This window comes from Arxiozyma heterogenica, assembly GCF_036370985.1.
Source record: "Arxiozyma heterogenica strain weizmannii chromosome Unknown scaffold_18, whole genome shotgun sequence".
Classification (NCBI taxonomy): domain Eukaryota; kingdom Fungi; phylum Ascomycota; class Saccharomycetes; order Saccharomycetales; family Saccharomycetaceae; genus Arxiozyma; species Arxiozyma heterogenica.
Genome location: NW_027042671.1, coordinates 959,745 through 977,276, shown reverse-complemented (window position 1 = coordinate 977,276; position 17,532 = coordinate 959,745). Strand labels below are relative to the sequence as shown.

General features: G+C 31.6%; 5 protein-coding genes across 5 annotated transcripts; all 5 read left to right on the top strand.

The window, feature by feature from the left end:
- Positions 1 to 72: 72 nt before the first annotated feature.
- On the top strand, positions 73 to 2,853 carry CCR4 (CCR4-NOT core exoribonuclease subunit CCR4; the record flags this gene model as incomplete). The annotated part of the gene is made up of 1 exon (XM_064858830.1): positions 73 to 2,853. One exon carries the CDS (start codon positions 73 to 75, stop codon positions 2,851 to 2,853), a length of 2,781 nt encoding a protein of 926 aa, XP_064714653.1.
- Positions 2,854 to 3,513: 660 nt separating this feature from the next.
- On the top strand, positions 3,514 to 4,872 carry FUN26 (nucleoside transmembrane transporter FUN26; the record flags this gene model as incomplete). Its single annotated transcript, XM_064858829.1, has 1 exon — positions 3,514 to 4,872. The coding sequence occupies one exon, from the start codon at positions 3,514 to 3,516 to the stop codon at positions 4,870 to 4,872; it is 1,359 nt and encodes a 452-aa protein (XP_064714652.1).
- Positions 4,873 to 5,346: 474 nt separating this feature from the next.
- On the top strand, positions 5,347 to 7,611 carry PMT2 (dolichyl-phosphate-mannose-protein mannosyltransferase PMT2; the record flags this gene model as incomplete). Its single annotated transcript, XM_064858828.1, has 1 exon — positions 5,347 to 7,611. The coding sequence occupies one exon, from the start codon at positions 5,347 to 5,349 to the stop codon at positions 7,609 to 7,611; it is 2,265 nt and encodes a 754-aa protein (XP_064714651.1).
- Positions 7,612 to 8,402: 791 nt separating this feature from the next.
- Positions 8,403 to 12,776, top strand: LTE1 (mitotic regulator LTE1; the record flags this gene model as incomplete). Its single annotated transcript, XM_064858827.1, has 1 exon — positions 8,403 to 12,776. The coding sequence occupies one exon, from the start codon at positions 8,403 to 8,405 to the stop codon at positions 12,774 to 12,776; it is 4,374 nt and encodes a 1,457-aa protein (XP_064714650.1).
- Positions 12,777 to 13,323: 547 nt separating this feature from the next.
- DRS2 (aminophospholipid-translocating P4-type ATPase DRS2) lies at positions 13,324 to 17,508 on the top strand (the record flags this gene model as incomplete). Its single annotated transcript, XM_064858826.1, has 1 exon — positions 13,324 to 17,508. One exon carries the CDS (start codon positions 13,324 to 13,326, stop codon positions 17,506 to 17,508), a length of 4,185 nt encoding a protein of 1,394 aa, XP_064714649.1.
- Between the last annotated feature and the right edge of the window lie 24 nt (positions 17,509 to 17,532).

Sequence of the window (17,532 nt, the reverse complement as noted above, 5' to 3'; positions counted from 1 at the left end):
CTCCTCTATCTCCCAGTCTAATTTTCTTTGAAATTTTCTACAAATCTTCAATACCACTGTTTTCATTTCAATATGATGAACATTGGTACCCTAAATAGCAGCAACAGGAATAATGTGTCTGCTACTTCAGGTATCACTAGTGATATGTTACAACAATCAATTGGTTTGAACAGTAGGACTGCAGGTCCTCCAATTCCGGGACTAGTAGCACCTTTAAATGCAGATTCTCAACAACAACAACAGCAACAACAACAACAACAACAACGTATTCTATTAGACCAGTTGACTAACCATAATGCTGTTGCTGCCAATCATAATACTTTGGCCTCAAATTCTGTTGTTACAATGCCATTACCTTTAGCTAATGATACCATTAATACAATTTCTGCAAACGCCAATAATCCTAATTATCATCCGCATTTAAACGACAGGAATCTCTTGAACAATCCCTTTTGGAAATTACAAGTGACTTTATCAAACATTTCATTGAACACTTTATTATCTGGTCAATCTAATATCTATGCAAGACAAATCGCATTGCAGAAAAAAAATGGCAGAGATAATTTAATTGATATGAAAAATGATCTTTTAAATAATAATAATAATAATAATAATAACACTAATAGCAACAACAATAATAGCAATATAAATATGAATCTGGGTGATTTAAGTGATGTTACTCTTGTGGATAAGACAAAACAATTGTTAATGGATATTGCAATAGAAAAGGAATCTAGTCTAAATAATAATAGCAATAATAACAATAATAATAATAGTGGAAATACTACTACAAATATGAATGATAGTAGTATTATTGTCGATACAGCAACCACCACAGCTAACAATAGTGCAGTATCTACCCCATTGAACACCTCTATAGATTTGAACAATACAAACATTCCACTACAATTAACCTTATTACAGAATAAGAAACTATCTCAGTTTAATATAGATGATGAAGATGATGAAATTGAATTTTTACTTAATAAAGAAATGGAAAGAGATAATAGTAATAATAATAGTAATAGTAATAATAATAACAATAACAATAATATTAGATCCCCTAATACTAGCAACACTGAGAATGAAAACGTTAATGGTACGACTCGCACCGGCGCTGTCATTACGGGTGGTGCAAAAACAACAATAAATGATATATTGGCGAAATTTAAATACGACGATCAGTTGTGGTATTCATTAGATTTGTCAAATTTACAATTATTAAATTTAAGTAATTCTCTTTTCAACTATAAATTTTTAACTAGATTATATTTAAATGGGAATGGATTAATGTATTTACCAAAGGAAATTAAAAAATTAAATAACTTAAGGGTATTGGATTTATCAAACAATAAAATTGCCAGTATTCCATCTGAATTGGGATTTTGTTTCAAATTGAAATATTTATACCTTTTCAATAATCAAATTAACCAGTTACCATGGGAGTTGGGAAACTTATACAATTTACAATTCTTAGGTATTGAAGGTAATCCACTAGATTCCAAGTTATTAAAGACTTTAACTGAAAAATCAATGACTGGGTTAATATTTTATTTAAGAGATAATAGGCCAGAGATTCCATTAATAAATACCAGAAAATTTATTGAAATCTCAAAAGACGGTGAGCCAATTCATGAATCGAATTCATTGGAAGAATCTGATCAATTTTGGAAATCATCAAATAAAGATCCAGATCTAGCTAAGAAATCGTTTACAGTTTTGCAATACAACACACTATGTCAGCATTACGCCACTCCAAAGATGTACCGTTATACACCATCATGGGCATTAGCATGGGAATATAGAAAAAATAAATTGAAAGATCAAATTTTGTCATATAGTTGTGATATCATTTGTTTACAAGAAGTAGAAGCTAAAACTTACGAAGAGTATTGGTCCCCACTATTACAAAAAAATGGATATACAGGTCTTTTTCATGCTAAGACACGAGCTAAATTGTTAGCAAACAAGGATTCAAAGAAAGTGGATGGTTGTTGTGTTTTCTTTAAAAATAATAAATTTAAATTGATTAAATTTGAGAATGTTGATTTCTCTGCTACATGGATGAAACATAGTAAATTTCAAAGAACTGAAGACTTCTTAAATAGGGCTATGAATAAAGATAATGTGGCGTTGATAACGAAGTTACAACATCTTCAGACAGGTGAAACAGTTTGGTGTGTAACAACACATTTGCATTGGGATCCAAAATTTAATGATGTGAAAACGTTTCAGGTGGGTGTCTTATTAGATCATCTACAAAGTTTAATTAAAGAAGACAATCCAAGACAAGATATTAAGAAGGTGCCAATAATTTTATGTGGTGACTTTAATTCGTATGTGAATTCTGCAGTATATGAATTATTGAGTACAGGATCTGTCAAAAACCATCCCGATGGTATCACCAAAGATTATGGGTATATGTCACAGGGTAATTTTAGTCATCAATTAGCGTTAAGTTCAAGTTATGGTTGTATCGGTGAATTACCATTCACAAACTTCACACCATCCTTTGTAGATGTAATTGATTATATATGGTACTCTTCGAACGCATTACGTGTTAGAGGGTTACTTGGTAAAGTTGATGAGGACTATGTCTCCAAATTTATTGGGTTCCCTAATGAACAATTCCCAAGTGATCATTTACCATTAATTACTAAATTAGAGTTTCTTAAAAATAGTGTAAATACTAGAACACATCTTAATATAGGCGGTGGTAATAATAATACTGCTGGGATCTTCTCCAGCTCTACTAATAACAATAGCAAGAAAAATAATTATAATTATAATAGTCATGGTTTGAATAACGCTGCTGTTAATAATAGTGCACCAATGGGCAGTAGAAAAGTGTAATATTTCCATTTCTATTTTCATGCCACCTACATTTATCTCATATTAGACTTGATTTTTATCTTTTTATCCATTATCATTTGTGTTGTGTCATTAGTCATATATCCCCCCATATTTTCATAGAGGCAACTTGCTTTTTTTCATGATCATAATGTATAATAGTTACTTTCTTATCATTATTATTTATCCTTTATCTGTATTATTCAATATAAATAACTATATATATAAATGTACATTTAAAGTTTTATTACTTTGAAAATCGGCCAGTGTCGAAATGAATTTCCTTATATATATCATTGATAGCAAAACTTCTCTTTTTTTTTTCACATATAAGTTTCAAAGTAGGAGTATTCTTTCTTATTATGTGGTAGCATCTCTTCAATTCTTACTGTTTCTTTGTTCATTTCTTGTTTTCTATAAATTTGTATGTAAGTAACTACTATTTAAATATATTTCTATCGGTGATATATACAAAGATTAAATATATTTATTATTTAAAAAAAAGAAAGAAAGAAAGAAAGTAAAACAACAGTTGATAACTGTTTATTTTACAGAGTTGTTATAATTGGTGTGAAGATATTTAAAGGATATTGAGGAAAGAAGTGTAGCAATAGATATATTTGTGAAAGTTCTAGTAGTAAAAATAAAGGAAATATACAAGAAATGATAATACCAAATTTAGAAGATGTTCCGTTATTCACCAAATTGAGATACTTACCCTTTATAACATTTTTGTTTGTTGGGATTGGTCTTCTATGGCCATGGAATAACATACTGAGTGCTACTTTATATTTCCAAAATAATCTATTTCAATCAACTACTGTTTATGCAAAATTTTTCACATCTTCAATGATGACGACATCTACTATTACCTCATTAATATTCAACTTATATCTGTCAAAAAGACAGCATTCTTATAACCAACGTGTAACAAGAGGATTATTTTGGCAAATACTAACATTTCTCATATTAACTCTACTTTCCTATATTGTTACTTTGATCAAGTATATCCCCGTGGGGTTAATCTTTCTTTTAGTAATGATCTTGGTTGGAATGAGTACCGTTGCTACAGCATTAACACAAAATGGAATCATGGCTATTGCAAACGTATTTGGACCTCAGTTTAGTCAGAGTGTAATGTTGGGACAGGCTGTAGCTGGAGTCTTGCCTTCAACAGTACTATTTTTTGTTACTTTAATTAAAAACGATAATCAAGTGATTAATGATTCAGATACAGAGACTATGAATACAAGTGGGGTATTATTTTACTTCATGACTACAGTGGTGGTTTGTGTGTTTAGTATATTTTTGTATAGAATGAGTAATGTTAACGGAATATTATTTACTATGGTAAAAACAGGTAATAAAAATGGAATTAACGTTTCAAGAGACGGATTAGTAGATCAAGGTAATAATCTTCTAAATTATAATGAAGCTGTAAGGGAGCAAGACAATAATATTCATAATAGAATGAGCACAATACCTCTAGGGGTACTTTATCGCAAATTAAAATACTTGTTACTATCGATATTTTTCACATTTGTAGTCACATTAATCTTCCCAATATTTGCTTCCACAATTAAAGTAAATAAATTACCATTGGATAATACACAGTTTGTTCCATTAGTCTTTACGGTATGGAACATTGGTGATCTTTACGGTAGAGTATTGGCAGACTTACCTACTTTCAAAGACTCCAGAATCACTCCAAGGGTTATTTTCACCTATTCCCTATCAAGAACTCTTTGTATCCCATTATTTTTGTATTTCACAGTAAAAAATCAAAAACCAATAAACAAATTATTATGGTTAGATTTAACCTATATTTTGCTTCAATTTCTCTTTGGTGTAACTAATGGACATGTGATATCGTTAAGTTTTATGAAAGTCCCTGAACAGTTGGATACAAACGAGGAGAAAGAAGCAGCAGGCGGGCTGACCTCTGTGTTTGTCTCTATAGGGCTTGCAGCAGGGAGTTTGGTCAGTTATGTATTTGTAGCCATAATTGGCAAGTTGGGTTGACTATAAAGAAACAGTGTTGTCACTCATATATACTGGTATAAGACTCATTTGATGATCTATATCTATCCAATTGTATATCTACCATCACATTAGTGTGTCACTTTGTTTTTGATTTTAATTTGTGACATGTCTTTTTGAGATTTTGGCTCGTTTAAGAATTCGTTTCGTTTTTTTTTTTTGTGTTTTTTTGTGTTTTTTATTTTTGTTCCTGTTGGAAGAAAAACTAAAAAAAAAAAAATACATTGTTGAAACATCGTTAAATTGGAACTTACAAGAAGAAGAAAATGGTAAAGAAGAGCTTTGATATTAAAAAGTTTTTATTTAAATCAATCTATTTTCGTGTCTGTTGGATGTCGCTGAAGTACGATTTGTAATTTACGGTTGATAAGATAGATCAAAGCTACCTTGTCTCATTCGGACCAAGTCTTTACCAAGTTTTTGATATCAAAACAAAACAAAAATTAATATTATAAAATGAGTGCGACTACAGGGTTTGATGGTAATCGAAATCAAGAAGCAGTTGAGTCAGAGCTAAGACAAAGGGATATACAAGATGATGGATATTTAACAGATAAATTATCATCGTTAGATTCTGGGGAGAATGATGTAGATGTACAAAATAATGAAGTGAGTGTACCAAATAAGCATTTCACCCTGTCCCAATTGGAATCATATATCATGCCAGTGATTTTTACTGTATTGGCATTTTACATTAGAATGTATAAGATTGGTATCAATAAACACGTTGTTTGGGATGAGGCCCATTTTGGTAGTTTTGGTTCTCAATATTTAAAACACGAATTCTATCATGATGTTCATCCTCCCCTAGGAAAAATGCTTGTGGGATTATCCGGTTATATCTCAGGTTATAATGGTTCGTTTTCCTTTGATTCTGGTACACCATACCCAGATTACGTCGATTTTGTCAAGATGCGTTTATTTAATGCAACTTTTTCTGCGTTATGTGTTCCTATTGCATATTTTACAGCAAAGAGTATTGGTTTCTCTGTTCCAGCTACTTGGTTTCTAACTGTTCTGGTTTTGTTTGAAAATTCCTATACAACTTTAGGTAAATTTATTTTATTGGACTCAATGCTACTTTTCTTCACGGTCACCTCATTCTTTTGTTTGGTTAGATTCCACAACGAAAGATCCAATCCATTTTCTATCAAGTGGTGGAAATGGCTGATCTTGACCGGGTTGAATCTTGGTTGTACTATCTCTGTTAAAATGGTCGGTCTATTCATCATCACAGTCGTTGGTATTTATACAGTTGTGGAGTTATGGAATTGGCTAGGTGATAAATCAATGTCTTGGAAAACCTATTTAAGTCATTGGATGGCTAGAATTATTGGTTTGATTATCGTGCCCGTTGCAGTATTCATGGCATCGTTTTATGTTCACTTCATGTTATTGACACATGATGGTCAAGGTTCAGGCGTTATGCCATCTTTATTTCAAGCTTCTTTGATCAATAGTACTGTCGGGCAGGGTCCTCGTGACGTAGTCATTGGTTCTTATATCACTTTGAAGAATTCAGGGGTAGGGGGTACATTATTACATTCTCATCCATCTATTTTCCCAGAAGGTTCTAGACAACAACAGATAACAGGTTATACACATCATGATAGTAATAATGACTGGTTTTTTGACAGAGTCAGAGAGCTATCACCATTTGATTTCGACAGTGAAGAATACGACCCAGAATTTATTGTGGATGGTAAGATTTATAGATTGGTTCATAATAACACTGGAAGAAATCTGCATTCTCATGATATACCAGCCCCTGTGACTAATATTGCTTGGGAAGTCTCTGGTTATGGGAATACTACAATTGGTGATGAGAAGGATTATTGGAGGGTGGAGATTGTTAACCAGTATGGTAATGAAAATAAGTCAACAATACATACGCTAACAACATCATTCCGTTTAAAAAACATTGTTATGGATTGTTATTTAGCTCAGTCTAAACATAATTTACCAGAATGGGGGTTTATGCAAAAAGAGATTATATGTGCTAGAAATCCATCCAAGAATGATAGAAGTACATGGTGGACTGTTGAATCACATGTTAACGAGAGGTTACCACCAAAACCAAAAGATTTTGAGTTTCCATCTATCAGTTTTCTACAGAAGTTTATTCATTTGAATCTTGCCATGATGGCCACTAATAATGCTTTGGTGCCTGATGATGATAAATATGATCCAATTGCTTCATCTGCCTGGCAATGGCCAACTTTATATTTAGGGTTAAGGATATGTTCTTGGGCAGACGAATTTCCTAAATATTTCTTAATGGGTACACCAGTATCAACATGGGCCTCTACAGTATCAGTTATTTTATTTATGATTTATGTGGTTGTTCTTTTGTTAAGATGGCAAAGGCAATATAACGATTTATCTAATAAAAAAGATTTGAATCTTTTCTTGATGGGTGGATTTTATCCATTATTAGCATGGGGTACCCATTATGTGCCTTTTGTCATTATGTCAAGAGTCACTTATGTCCACCATTACCTTCCAGCGCTATATTTCTCATTGATTATTTTAACATATGTGTTTGAAGCTACGTTAAACAAATTAGCTATGAAAAGATACATTGTCCGTTGGATCATTTACTTAATTGCTATGGCCTGTGTCATATCTTGCTTCATATACTTTGCTCCAGTATCATATGGTATGACCGGTTCTGCAATTAATTACAAATATTTGAGATGGATTAAGACCTGGAATATATGAAAATTGATAGATTTTTTTTTTTTTTATTTTATTTTAACACGCATTATAAATTAGGTTTTTAATTTACATATGGATGTATATATTAATAGTTCCAATTGTTGTTTCATATGCATATTGAATTAATTTTCTATATCATTGAAGATACTCATTTTTATCTATTTATTATGGTGAAAAAATATTTGTATAGTTATAAGATATTATATATAAAAAAATTTCATCTGTTTTTTTGTTATAGGCCCTAAAGCCCTACCTAAAAAACTGGAAAACATTTGGAATGCATTATTAACCCTAACTAAAATGACTTTCAATTTGTTTATTTTTATGTTTTTTTTGTTTTTTTTTTTTGTTATTATTTTTTTTGGTGACTTATTTTTGATCTGTCAATAAAAGGAGAAACCGACCGATGATTGTAAACAAGTAAATCTCAACTGAAGCTCTTTGACACTACTAATAGGTAATAATTGACACTTGTTCATAGACAATCGAATCTAAAAACAATTGAAGAGTTCTATCCACATATATTTGTATATTTTCTGCTCATTGAATTTCTCTACTAGTTGAGTTATTTTTCTTATAGATTAAACGGAAAATAAAATACGAAAGCAGAAGTTTGATAAATAAAGCTTTGTTGTGTTGGTTGAGAAGAGGAGGGTGGTGAATAAATCAATAATAGTAGCAGGGAAGAAGAACTGCTCGTAAAAAAAAGAATTCAATAAACAGACTGTTATTGCATATTATTTGATAGATAGATATATTGATAGAAAGGAAAGGAAGAAAAAAAAAAAACACGCATGGAGATCTTTAGTAATCCACATTATTATCCATCTCCATCATCAGATGTAATTTTATATGGTGACCAACCTGTAACTAGATCCAGACGATCTGTATTTCAAGCAGATATTTATGCTTTGATAGTTTATTTGACATCTCCAGTTGATCCTGTATCATATTCTATTTTTAATGATTTTTTTCTGGTTTATAGGGAATTTATTTCATCAATGGAACTTTATGATATACTGATTAACCGGTTTAATTGGTGTATTTTGGAGATTAAGATTGAGGATAATGATAAATCTAGGATTGGCAAAATTGCTTTAATACGAACTTTTGTTCTCATTAGACATGGGATAATGAATCATTTTGTACAGGATTTTTTACCTAATATTGAATTACGGCTTTTACTCCTCGAATTTCTTAATAAATCCTATTTAAATGAGCATAAAATCATAAAAGATTGTATTATAAATTTGAAAAAAATATGGATTCACTGCATGAAATTGACATGGGATAATGTAGTGCTTAATGAACCTGTTAATATACCCTCTGAAAATAACAGTTATAATAATACTAATAGCACTGCAAATAATTATGGAAAGCTGAACGATCTATGGTTAGAGTTCATAATTAAAGATATATCTCAATTGAATAAAGAAATAAAAAGGAATAGTCGACTGAGCATCTCTGCTTTACAAGGACTTTCAAGTCCTGATTATAGAAATCGAAGTGTGATGTCATTGTACAAAAGTAATGAAAACTTTCAACTAAAGATTTCTTCGGAATATGAAAATAATAAGAAATCATCAAGACATACCCCTTCAATGCTATTAAATCCTTACAATAGTTTTAATTATGCCGCAAAAGTATCACCAAATCGCATTCCAAAATATCAACACAAAAATAATGATAATAATAATGATAATAATAATAATATAAATGCTACGACTGTCACTCCAATATCAAAAAATGATGACTTTATAGAAAGACCTGCTAAAAGAAAAGTCAGTATTATATCAAAACTTCCGTCCAATATGTCGCCAACTATAGCAGACTTGGAATATCCAAGAAATTCAAAAATTGACAAAATCATACCCCCTACACCAGCCAAAAAGATTGAACTTATTTTGAATACTAAATATATTCCGGAAGAAGAAATTGTATCCACCATGGAAGCAACGGACTCTGGTACTAATCATGAGGAAATATCAGTACACACTAATTCGAGATCTTCTTATAATCATACCGTCATGGGACCTTTAGGGTTGTTAAATAAATGGAAAAAGAATCATTTGAGAAGTAAAAAACATGAAATTACATCTCCATATAAAAAGAATTTCAACCAAAAAGATAATTTACAAATAGGAAATATTGTTAAGCCACAGATGGACACTTTTATTAAATATGTGATATCCATTAGTTCTCTTGAAAACCATGATCAAAATCCTAATGAAATAATGAATTTAGGTGTCTCGAAATTTGATATACTCAGCGCCAGAACTATTGATGAAGTGGAGTTTCTCCTTCATATGGAAAATGAATTGTTGGAAAAGATTAATAAATTTAATAGTGGTGAGTTGTCCGGAACAGAAACAGTAGAGACAGTAGAGAATGAGTATGAAGATAATTTAAATGATATTGAAGATCTAAAGCTTCCAGTGAATAATTTTAGTGCCATGGATAACTTGGATATGTACCAAACAGTAAGCTCCATAGCACAGTCAGTAATTTCTCTGTCTAACACGTTAAATGCATCAAATAATAGTAATGGTGATACAATTGAAACAGCACCTTTTGGTTCAAGAAGGAAAGTTAAAAGTTCTATAGCAGCATTTTTTGGACAGCAAAATAATTCATCGAGATTTATACTACAAAATCAAGGTTTTAATGATGTAAATTTAGAGACTTCACCCCTATACATTGATGGACCCCAAAGACTTATATTTCATACTTCTTCACAGGATCTTTCAGGCAGGCCTGATTCTAGTAATTCTAATATTGTTAATTTAACACCAACAAAAATTTCGAGATCACCTTGTCGTAATAGAAGTTCTTCTCCTTTAAAAAAGTTGTTAGAGGATCTTGAAGAGGCAGAAAGTAAAGAAAGTAGTGTTGAAAATGTTCAATCTCCTAATAAACTAATTAACAAAGGAAACAATGGCATAAACAACGTTGAATATGTCATATATGATTCTGATTTATCAATATCTAAAAATGATATTAATGATCACTATATGGATAGCCAATCAGACTGTAGCAGTGGTCCTAATTTAAGGAAGAAAAATTCATTCAACAATTTGAGAGAGTTCACACTTGAAGAGAATGCCAAGAACAGGGACCCATCAACAAACAGTAAACCTGTGCTCAATTTTTCACAACCAATCAATGATAGTTTAGATGTAATAGCTGGTTTGTATGGTACGAGTAATATAAATGACAGTAGTTCTCTGTCAGTAGTTTCTGATGTACAACAAGCAAAAGATGAAGAAGGCAATATATTAGTTGCTGATGAGGAGCATCAATCTTCTTCTATTGAGAATAATAGAAATTCTGTTACTGTTGCAGCTATTAGACCTGCTAGTGGTAGAATTAGTTTAATAAAGAAAAATATTGAACAAACAAATAGGCGCAAGACACCAATAACTACTATGCCCACTATTAAGATTAATATTAGACAAACTGATTTTTTTCAGAAGGATAAGATGCTGCAGGAAAGTGAGGATCAGTTAAAGACTTTGAAAAAAGATGTAACTCAAAGGGATTCGGAGACCCCAAGTATTGCTACTACTGCACTATTTACTTCAAGGCATAATAGTCCTTGTAAGAAAGGGCAGGCTGAGGAATATATGAAGGAATCAGTACATTCAAGAATACGCCTTTCAGTACAACCAAGTATTCAGTCTATTATTAGTGATGGGACGTTTTCTAGTTACTCGATATTTGAAAGCAAGCCAAGTGAAAGAGTTAGTTTAAGAACCAAATTTCAAGAAGGGTTAAATGTTAAAGGTGGATCAACTTTTGAGACAGCCAGCACTAACAAATATATATTTGAACCAATGTCAGAAGGTTTAGACGATGTATCTCCGTTAAAAAATATGGAAGAATTGAAGAGTAAATTTTTAAAGAAGGAGAGTACAAAATTGCCAAATAATATGGAAGTAAAGCAGCCCTCTGGTGCACATACATCACCTCACGCATATATTAGTCAAGCAATAAATGAAGAAGCATTAAAAAATATTGCAGACATAACAGATGATACCATTCAAGATAATCCACTAGAAGTAGCAATGATGAAATTAGAAGGTACTTACGCAAAGGTAAGAGACAGGTTAGTTACTACAGAAAGTTATCCAGAAATATCGAAACTACCAAAAGAAGTTGAAATGTTAAATATATCGCCTGCTGTTAATATTCCAAAAACCCCTCAAGAAAAAAGGAGGTCTTTATTAATTCAACGTAGAAGACAAACAGTGATGAATATTCCATACACTCCATCTTTCGTTAAAAAAGATGGATCACTTGAATCTCCAGTACAAGATATGGAATTAATAAAACCTGAAGCTATTCAAAACTTATTAGCAGGATATAAAATACACGATCCAAACTTGTTAATATCTAATAATGAAAATCATATCCCTTTTATCTTGACCTATGATTCTCTTTCTATTGCACGTCAAATGACTCTCATAGAAAAGGAACTTTTATGTGAAATTGATTGGGAGGATTTATTAAATTTAAATATACAATATAATGGACCATCTGTAACCAGTTGGCTTCAGTTATTGGTTCAGAATGAAAATCTTTCAGGAGTGGATTTGGCCATTGCCAGGTTCAATTTAACTGTAGATTGGATAGTTTCAGAAATTGCAATTACTAAAGATATTAAATTAAAACGTAATACTATACAAAGATTTATTCATGTAGCAGAACACTGTCGTAAGTTTCAAAACTACAATACATTAATGCAAATCGTATTAGCTTTAAATTCGGTGGTGGTGCAGCAATTTATTGAAGCTTGGAGGCTAATTGAACCGGGCGACTTGTTGGTATGGGAAGAGTTAAAGAAGATACCTTCATTGGATAGAAATTATTTGGCAATAAGAAAATTATTGAATAATGTTGAACCACTAAAAGGTTGCATTCCATTTATTGTCGTTTATTTATCAGATTTATCATTGAATGCACAAAAAAAGACATGGATTGAACAGAATAAGATTATTAATTATAATAAATTTGATACTAGTGTTCAAATTGTTAAACATTTTATTCAAAGGGTTCAATGGTGCAAAAACTATCAAATTGAAGTTGATCATGAATTATTAAGTAAATGTATTTACTTGACTACACTTCCACAAGATGAACTCCAACAACTCACATCATCTCACAATTAAGTAGCTAATGGGCGGGCAATTCTAGTAAAAATAGTTATATAATTAAGCTTTGCATTATTTACAAGACATTTATACATATGAACATATAGCATACATGTAGATTTTCATTTCTTCTATCTTATACTCAGTTTAAATAAGTTCAGCAATTGATTATGATACAGCTGAATAACAGTGTTTGAAAAGAAGAGGTTCTTGTACCAGAAAGATTATGATATATTGTTGCTGGATTTTCAATCAGTTTTATATTTTTTTACCCTTCACTTGTAGGTTTAATATGTTCTTGATCTAACCTTCTCTTACTATGAGTGCTATTTTATCTTTTTTCCATATTTATTTTTTATCAATTATTGATGAACACTTTAAATTTTTGAATATTTCCAAAGGTGCTACAATTTGTTATAAACCACAATATATATAAGGATGGAGAGAGAGCTAAAAAGGGTATAATTTGGGGGGAGCACTAGATTATTTGTGTAGAGAAAGACCTACATATTTATAACAAAACCTGCTTTGGATAAGTTAAGTGATACTTTTTTGTTAAGTTACCATGGCTGATGGCAAAGAAAAAGATAGGAAGCGTCAGAATGATACCTTATTTGATATTGATTTTCTGAGTGACTCTCATAACGATTATAGTTCATACACAGGCAATAATAATCCAGACAATAGTGATGTCTTTGGGCATACCAATAGCACACAACATAATAGTCAAGAAGACAGCCAAGAGTTTTATATAGGACCAACCTATTTGTCCGAAGGTGGAAATAGCAATGATAGAATACCAAATTACGATGATAGCATTGAAAATGATATAGATAATCCATTTGACAATGTTGATTCAGTTGTTTGGAATGGCACAACAGATAATGATAGATCGGCCAGTTATCATGCTGAACCTATTGCAACTCGACCTGCTCGCAGTTTTCTTAGTAAAACAATAGATACAGTTAAGAATGCATTTACTTTCCGTAAGAAGACTGAAAATACTTATGATTCATATGAAATGAGCCATTATAATGCAGTTACAACTACTGAAGTAGAAGATAACTATGTTAATTCAAGGGATAGGTTTAATATTAAAATTCTTTTTAATCGTTACATTCTGAGAAGAGGAACTATTCATAGCGATAATTTAGGGCAACCAAGGGTTATATATGTCAACGATAAACAAGAAAATCATCAGCTAGGATATGTTGATAATCATATTTCAACTACCAAATACAATGTTGCAACATTTTTGCCAAAATTTCTGTTTCAAGAATTCTCTAAATATGCCAATCTCTTCTTCCTTTGTACATCTGCGATTCAACAAGTACCTCATGTATCACCTACTAACAGGTATACAACTATAGGTACTTTAATGGTTGTGTTAATTGTGTCTGCCATGAAAGAAATTGTAGAGGATATTAAAAGAGCCACATCTGATAAAGAACTAAATAATTCAAAAACAGAGGTTTATTCATTAACATCTGGTGGATTTGTTGAGAAAAGATGGATTGACATAAATGTGGGCGATATTATTAGAGTAAAATCCGAGGAGGCCATTCCTGCCGATCTTATTGTTTTATCGTCTTCCGAACCTGAGGGTCTTTGCTATATAGAAACTGCAAATCTTGATGGTGAAACAAATCTAAAAGTGAAACAAGCTAGGCAGGAGACTTGTAAGTTTATTGATTCTAGAATACTCAATAGTCTTCATGGTAAAGTTTTATCAGAACAGCCAAATTCCAGTTTATATACATATGAAGGTACTTTAACATTAAATGGACAAGATGTGCCTTTATCTCCAGAGCAAATGATTTTGAGAGGTGCAACTCTAAGAAATACTGGTTGGATCTTTGGTTTAGTAATATTCACTGGGCATGAAACCAAATTAATGCGTAATGCTACTGCTACACCAATTAAAAGAACAGCAGTGGAAAGGATCATTAATAAACAAATCATAGCCTTATTTTGTGTCTTGATAGTTCTTATTATGATTTCCTCTATTGGTAACGTTATCATGAGTACAGCTGATGCCAAACATCTTTCTTATTTGTATTTAGAGGGTACAAATAAAGCAGCTTTATTTTTTAAAGATTTTTTGACTTATTGGATTTTGTTTTCAAATTTGGTGCCCATTTCCTTATTTGTCACTGTGGAATTGATAAAATATTATCAAGCTTATATGATTGGTTCCGATATAGCGCTTTATTATGAAGATACAGACACACCAACAATTGTGAGAACTTCGTCACTGGTAGAAGAATTAGGTCAAATTGAATATATATTCAGTGATAAGACGGGTACTTTGACAAGAAATATTATGGAGTTTAAGTCTTGTTCGATTGCTGGACGTTGTTATATTGAAAAAATCCCAGAAGATAAACAAGTAACTATAGAAGATGGTATTGAGGTTGGTTATAGAAGTTTTGATGATATGAACAATCGATTGCAGAATACCGAGGATGCTGAATCTAAGGTTATTGATGAATTTTTAACTCTTTTGGCTACTTGTCATACTGTTATTCCAGAATTTCAACCAGACGGTGCCATTAAGTATCAGGCAGCATCACCAGATGAAGGAGCCTTAGTACAAGGAAGTGCAGATCTTGGGTACAAATTTATTATTAGAAAACCAAATTCAATAACAATTTTGCTCGAAGAGAAAGGTGAAGAACGTGAATACGAATTGTTAAATATATGTGAATTCAACTCCACAAGGAAAAGAATGAGTGCAATTTTCAGGATGCCTGATGGCTCTATCAAGTTATTTTGTAAAGGAGCGGATACTGTTATATTAGAAAGATTAGATCCAGAAACAAATATTTACGTTGATGCAACAATGAGACATCTTGAGGATTATGCTTCTGAAGGTTTAAGAACATTATGTCTAGCTACAAGAACTATCCCGGAAGAAGAATATCAAGAATGGAAAGTAATAAATGATAAGGCATCTACTACACTTGAAAACAGAAGCCAAAAAATGGATGATGCGGCAGAACTTATTGAAAAGAATCTATTTTTAATTGGGGCTACAGCTATTGAGGATAAATTACAAGATGGTGTTCCTGAAACTATTGATACATTACAAAAAGCTGGTATTAAAATATGGGTCCTTACTGGTGATAGACAAGAAACAGCAATCAATATTGGTATGAGTTGTAAATTATTAGCTGAAGATATGAATCTTCTTATTATTAATGAAGAAACTAAAGAGGATACTAGAAAAAATATGATCGAAAAAATTGAAGCTCTACATGATGAAAAAGTCACTATTCATGATTTAAATACATTAGCTTTAGTTATCGATGGTAAATCTTTAGGATATGCATTAGAACCGGATTTAGAAGATTATTTATTGACGATTGGTAAGCTATGTAAGGCTGTTATTTGTTGTCGTGTTTCCCCTTTACAAAAAGCATTAGTGGTGAAAATGGTAAAGAGAAAAACTGCATCTTTGTTATTGGCTGTTGGTGATGGTGCTAATGATGTTAGTATGATACAGGCAGCTCATGTTGGTGTTGGTATTAGTGGTATGGAAGGTATGCAGGCAGCTAGATCTGCTGATTTAGCTATTGGTCAGTTCAAATACTTGAAGAAACTTTTATTGGTTCATGGATTATGGTCGTATCAGAGAATCTCGGTAGCTATTTTGTATTCTTTCTATAAGAATACAGCACTATACATGACACAGTTTTGGTATGTGTTTGCTAATGGGTTTTCAGGACAATCAATTATGGAGTCATGGGCGTTAAGTTTTTACAACGTCTTTTTTACAGTCCTACCACCTTTTATTCTCGGCGTTTTTGATCAATTTGTTAGTAGTAGATTATTAGAACGCTATCCACAATTGTACAAACTTGGTCAAAAAGGAAAGTTTTTCTCTGTTCAAATATTTTGGAGTTGGATTGTTAATGGGTTTTATCATTCAGCAGTAGTATTTATTGGTACTATGTTATTTTATAGATATGGTACGTCTCTAAATATGCGCGGTGCGGTGGCAGATCATTGGACATGGGGTGTATGTATTTATTCAGTAAGCATTGTTATTGTGCTAGGTAAGGCTGCTTTAGTAACTAATATGTGGACAAAGTTTACTCTGATAGCAATTCCTGGGTCATTCATATTTTGGCTAATATTTTTCCCAATATACGGTTCAATATTCCCCTATGCCAATATATCAAGAGAATATTTTGGTGTAGTGCCACATGTTTATGGTTCAGGTGTTTTTTGGTTAACTTTATTAGTTTTACCATTCTTCGCTTTGATTAGGGATTTTGTTTGGAAATACTATAAGAGAATGTATGAACCTGAAAGTTATCATCTAGTTCAGGAAATGCAAAAATACAATATTACAGATAATAAACCATATATACAACATTTTCAAGATGCTATACGGAAAGTAAGACAAGTTCAAAGAATGAAAAAACAAAGAGGGTTTGCATTTTCTCAAGCTGAAGAAGGTGGCCAAGAAAAAATTATTAGGATGTATGATACAACTCAGAAGAGAGGTGTTTATGGTGAACTCCATGATGCCTCGCTTAATCCATTTAATGATGTATTAGCTGTTTTCAAAAATATTCCACAAACTGAACAAAAAGTTAATAAAGATATAAAAGTAAAGGAAAATCCATTTGATGATAGCAATCAGATAGTTTCATTAATTGAATCAAATAATGGTAATAGTAAAAGTGATGACTTAAATCGTATAAAAATAGGCGATGAAATAGACAGTTCTTTTGATTTATGAAAGTAACATCAGAAAATTTGCGAG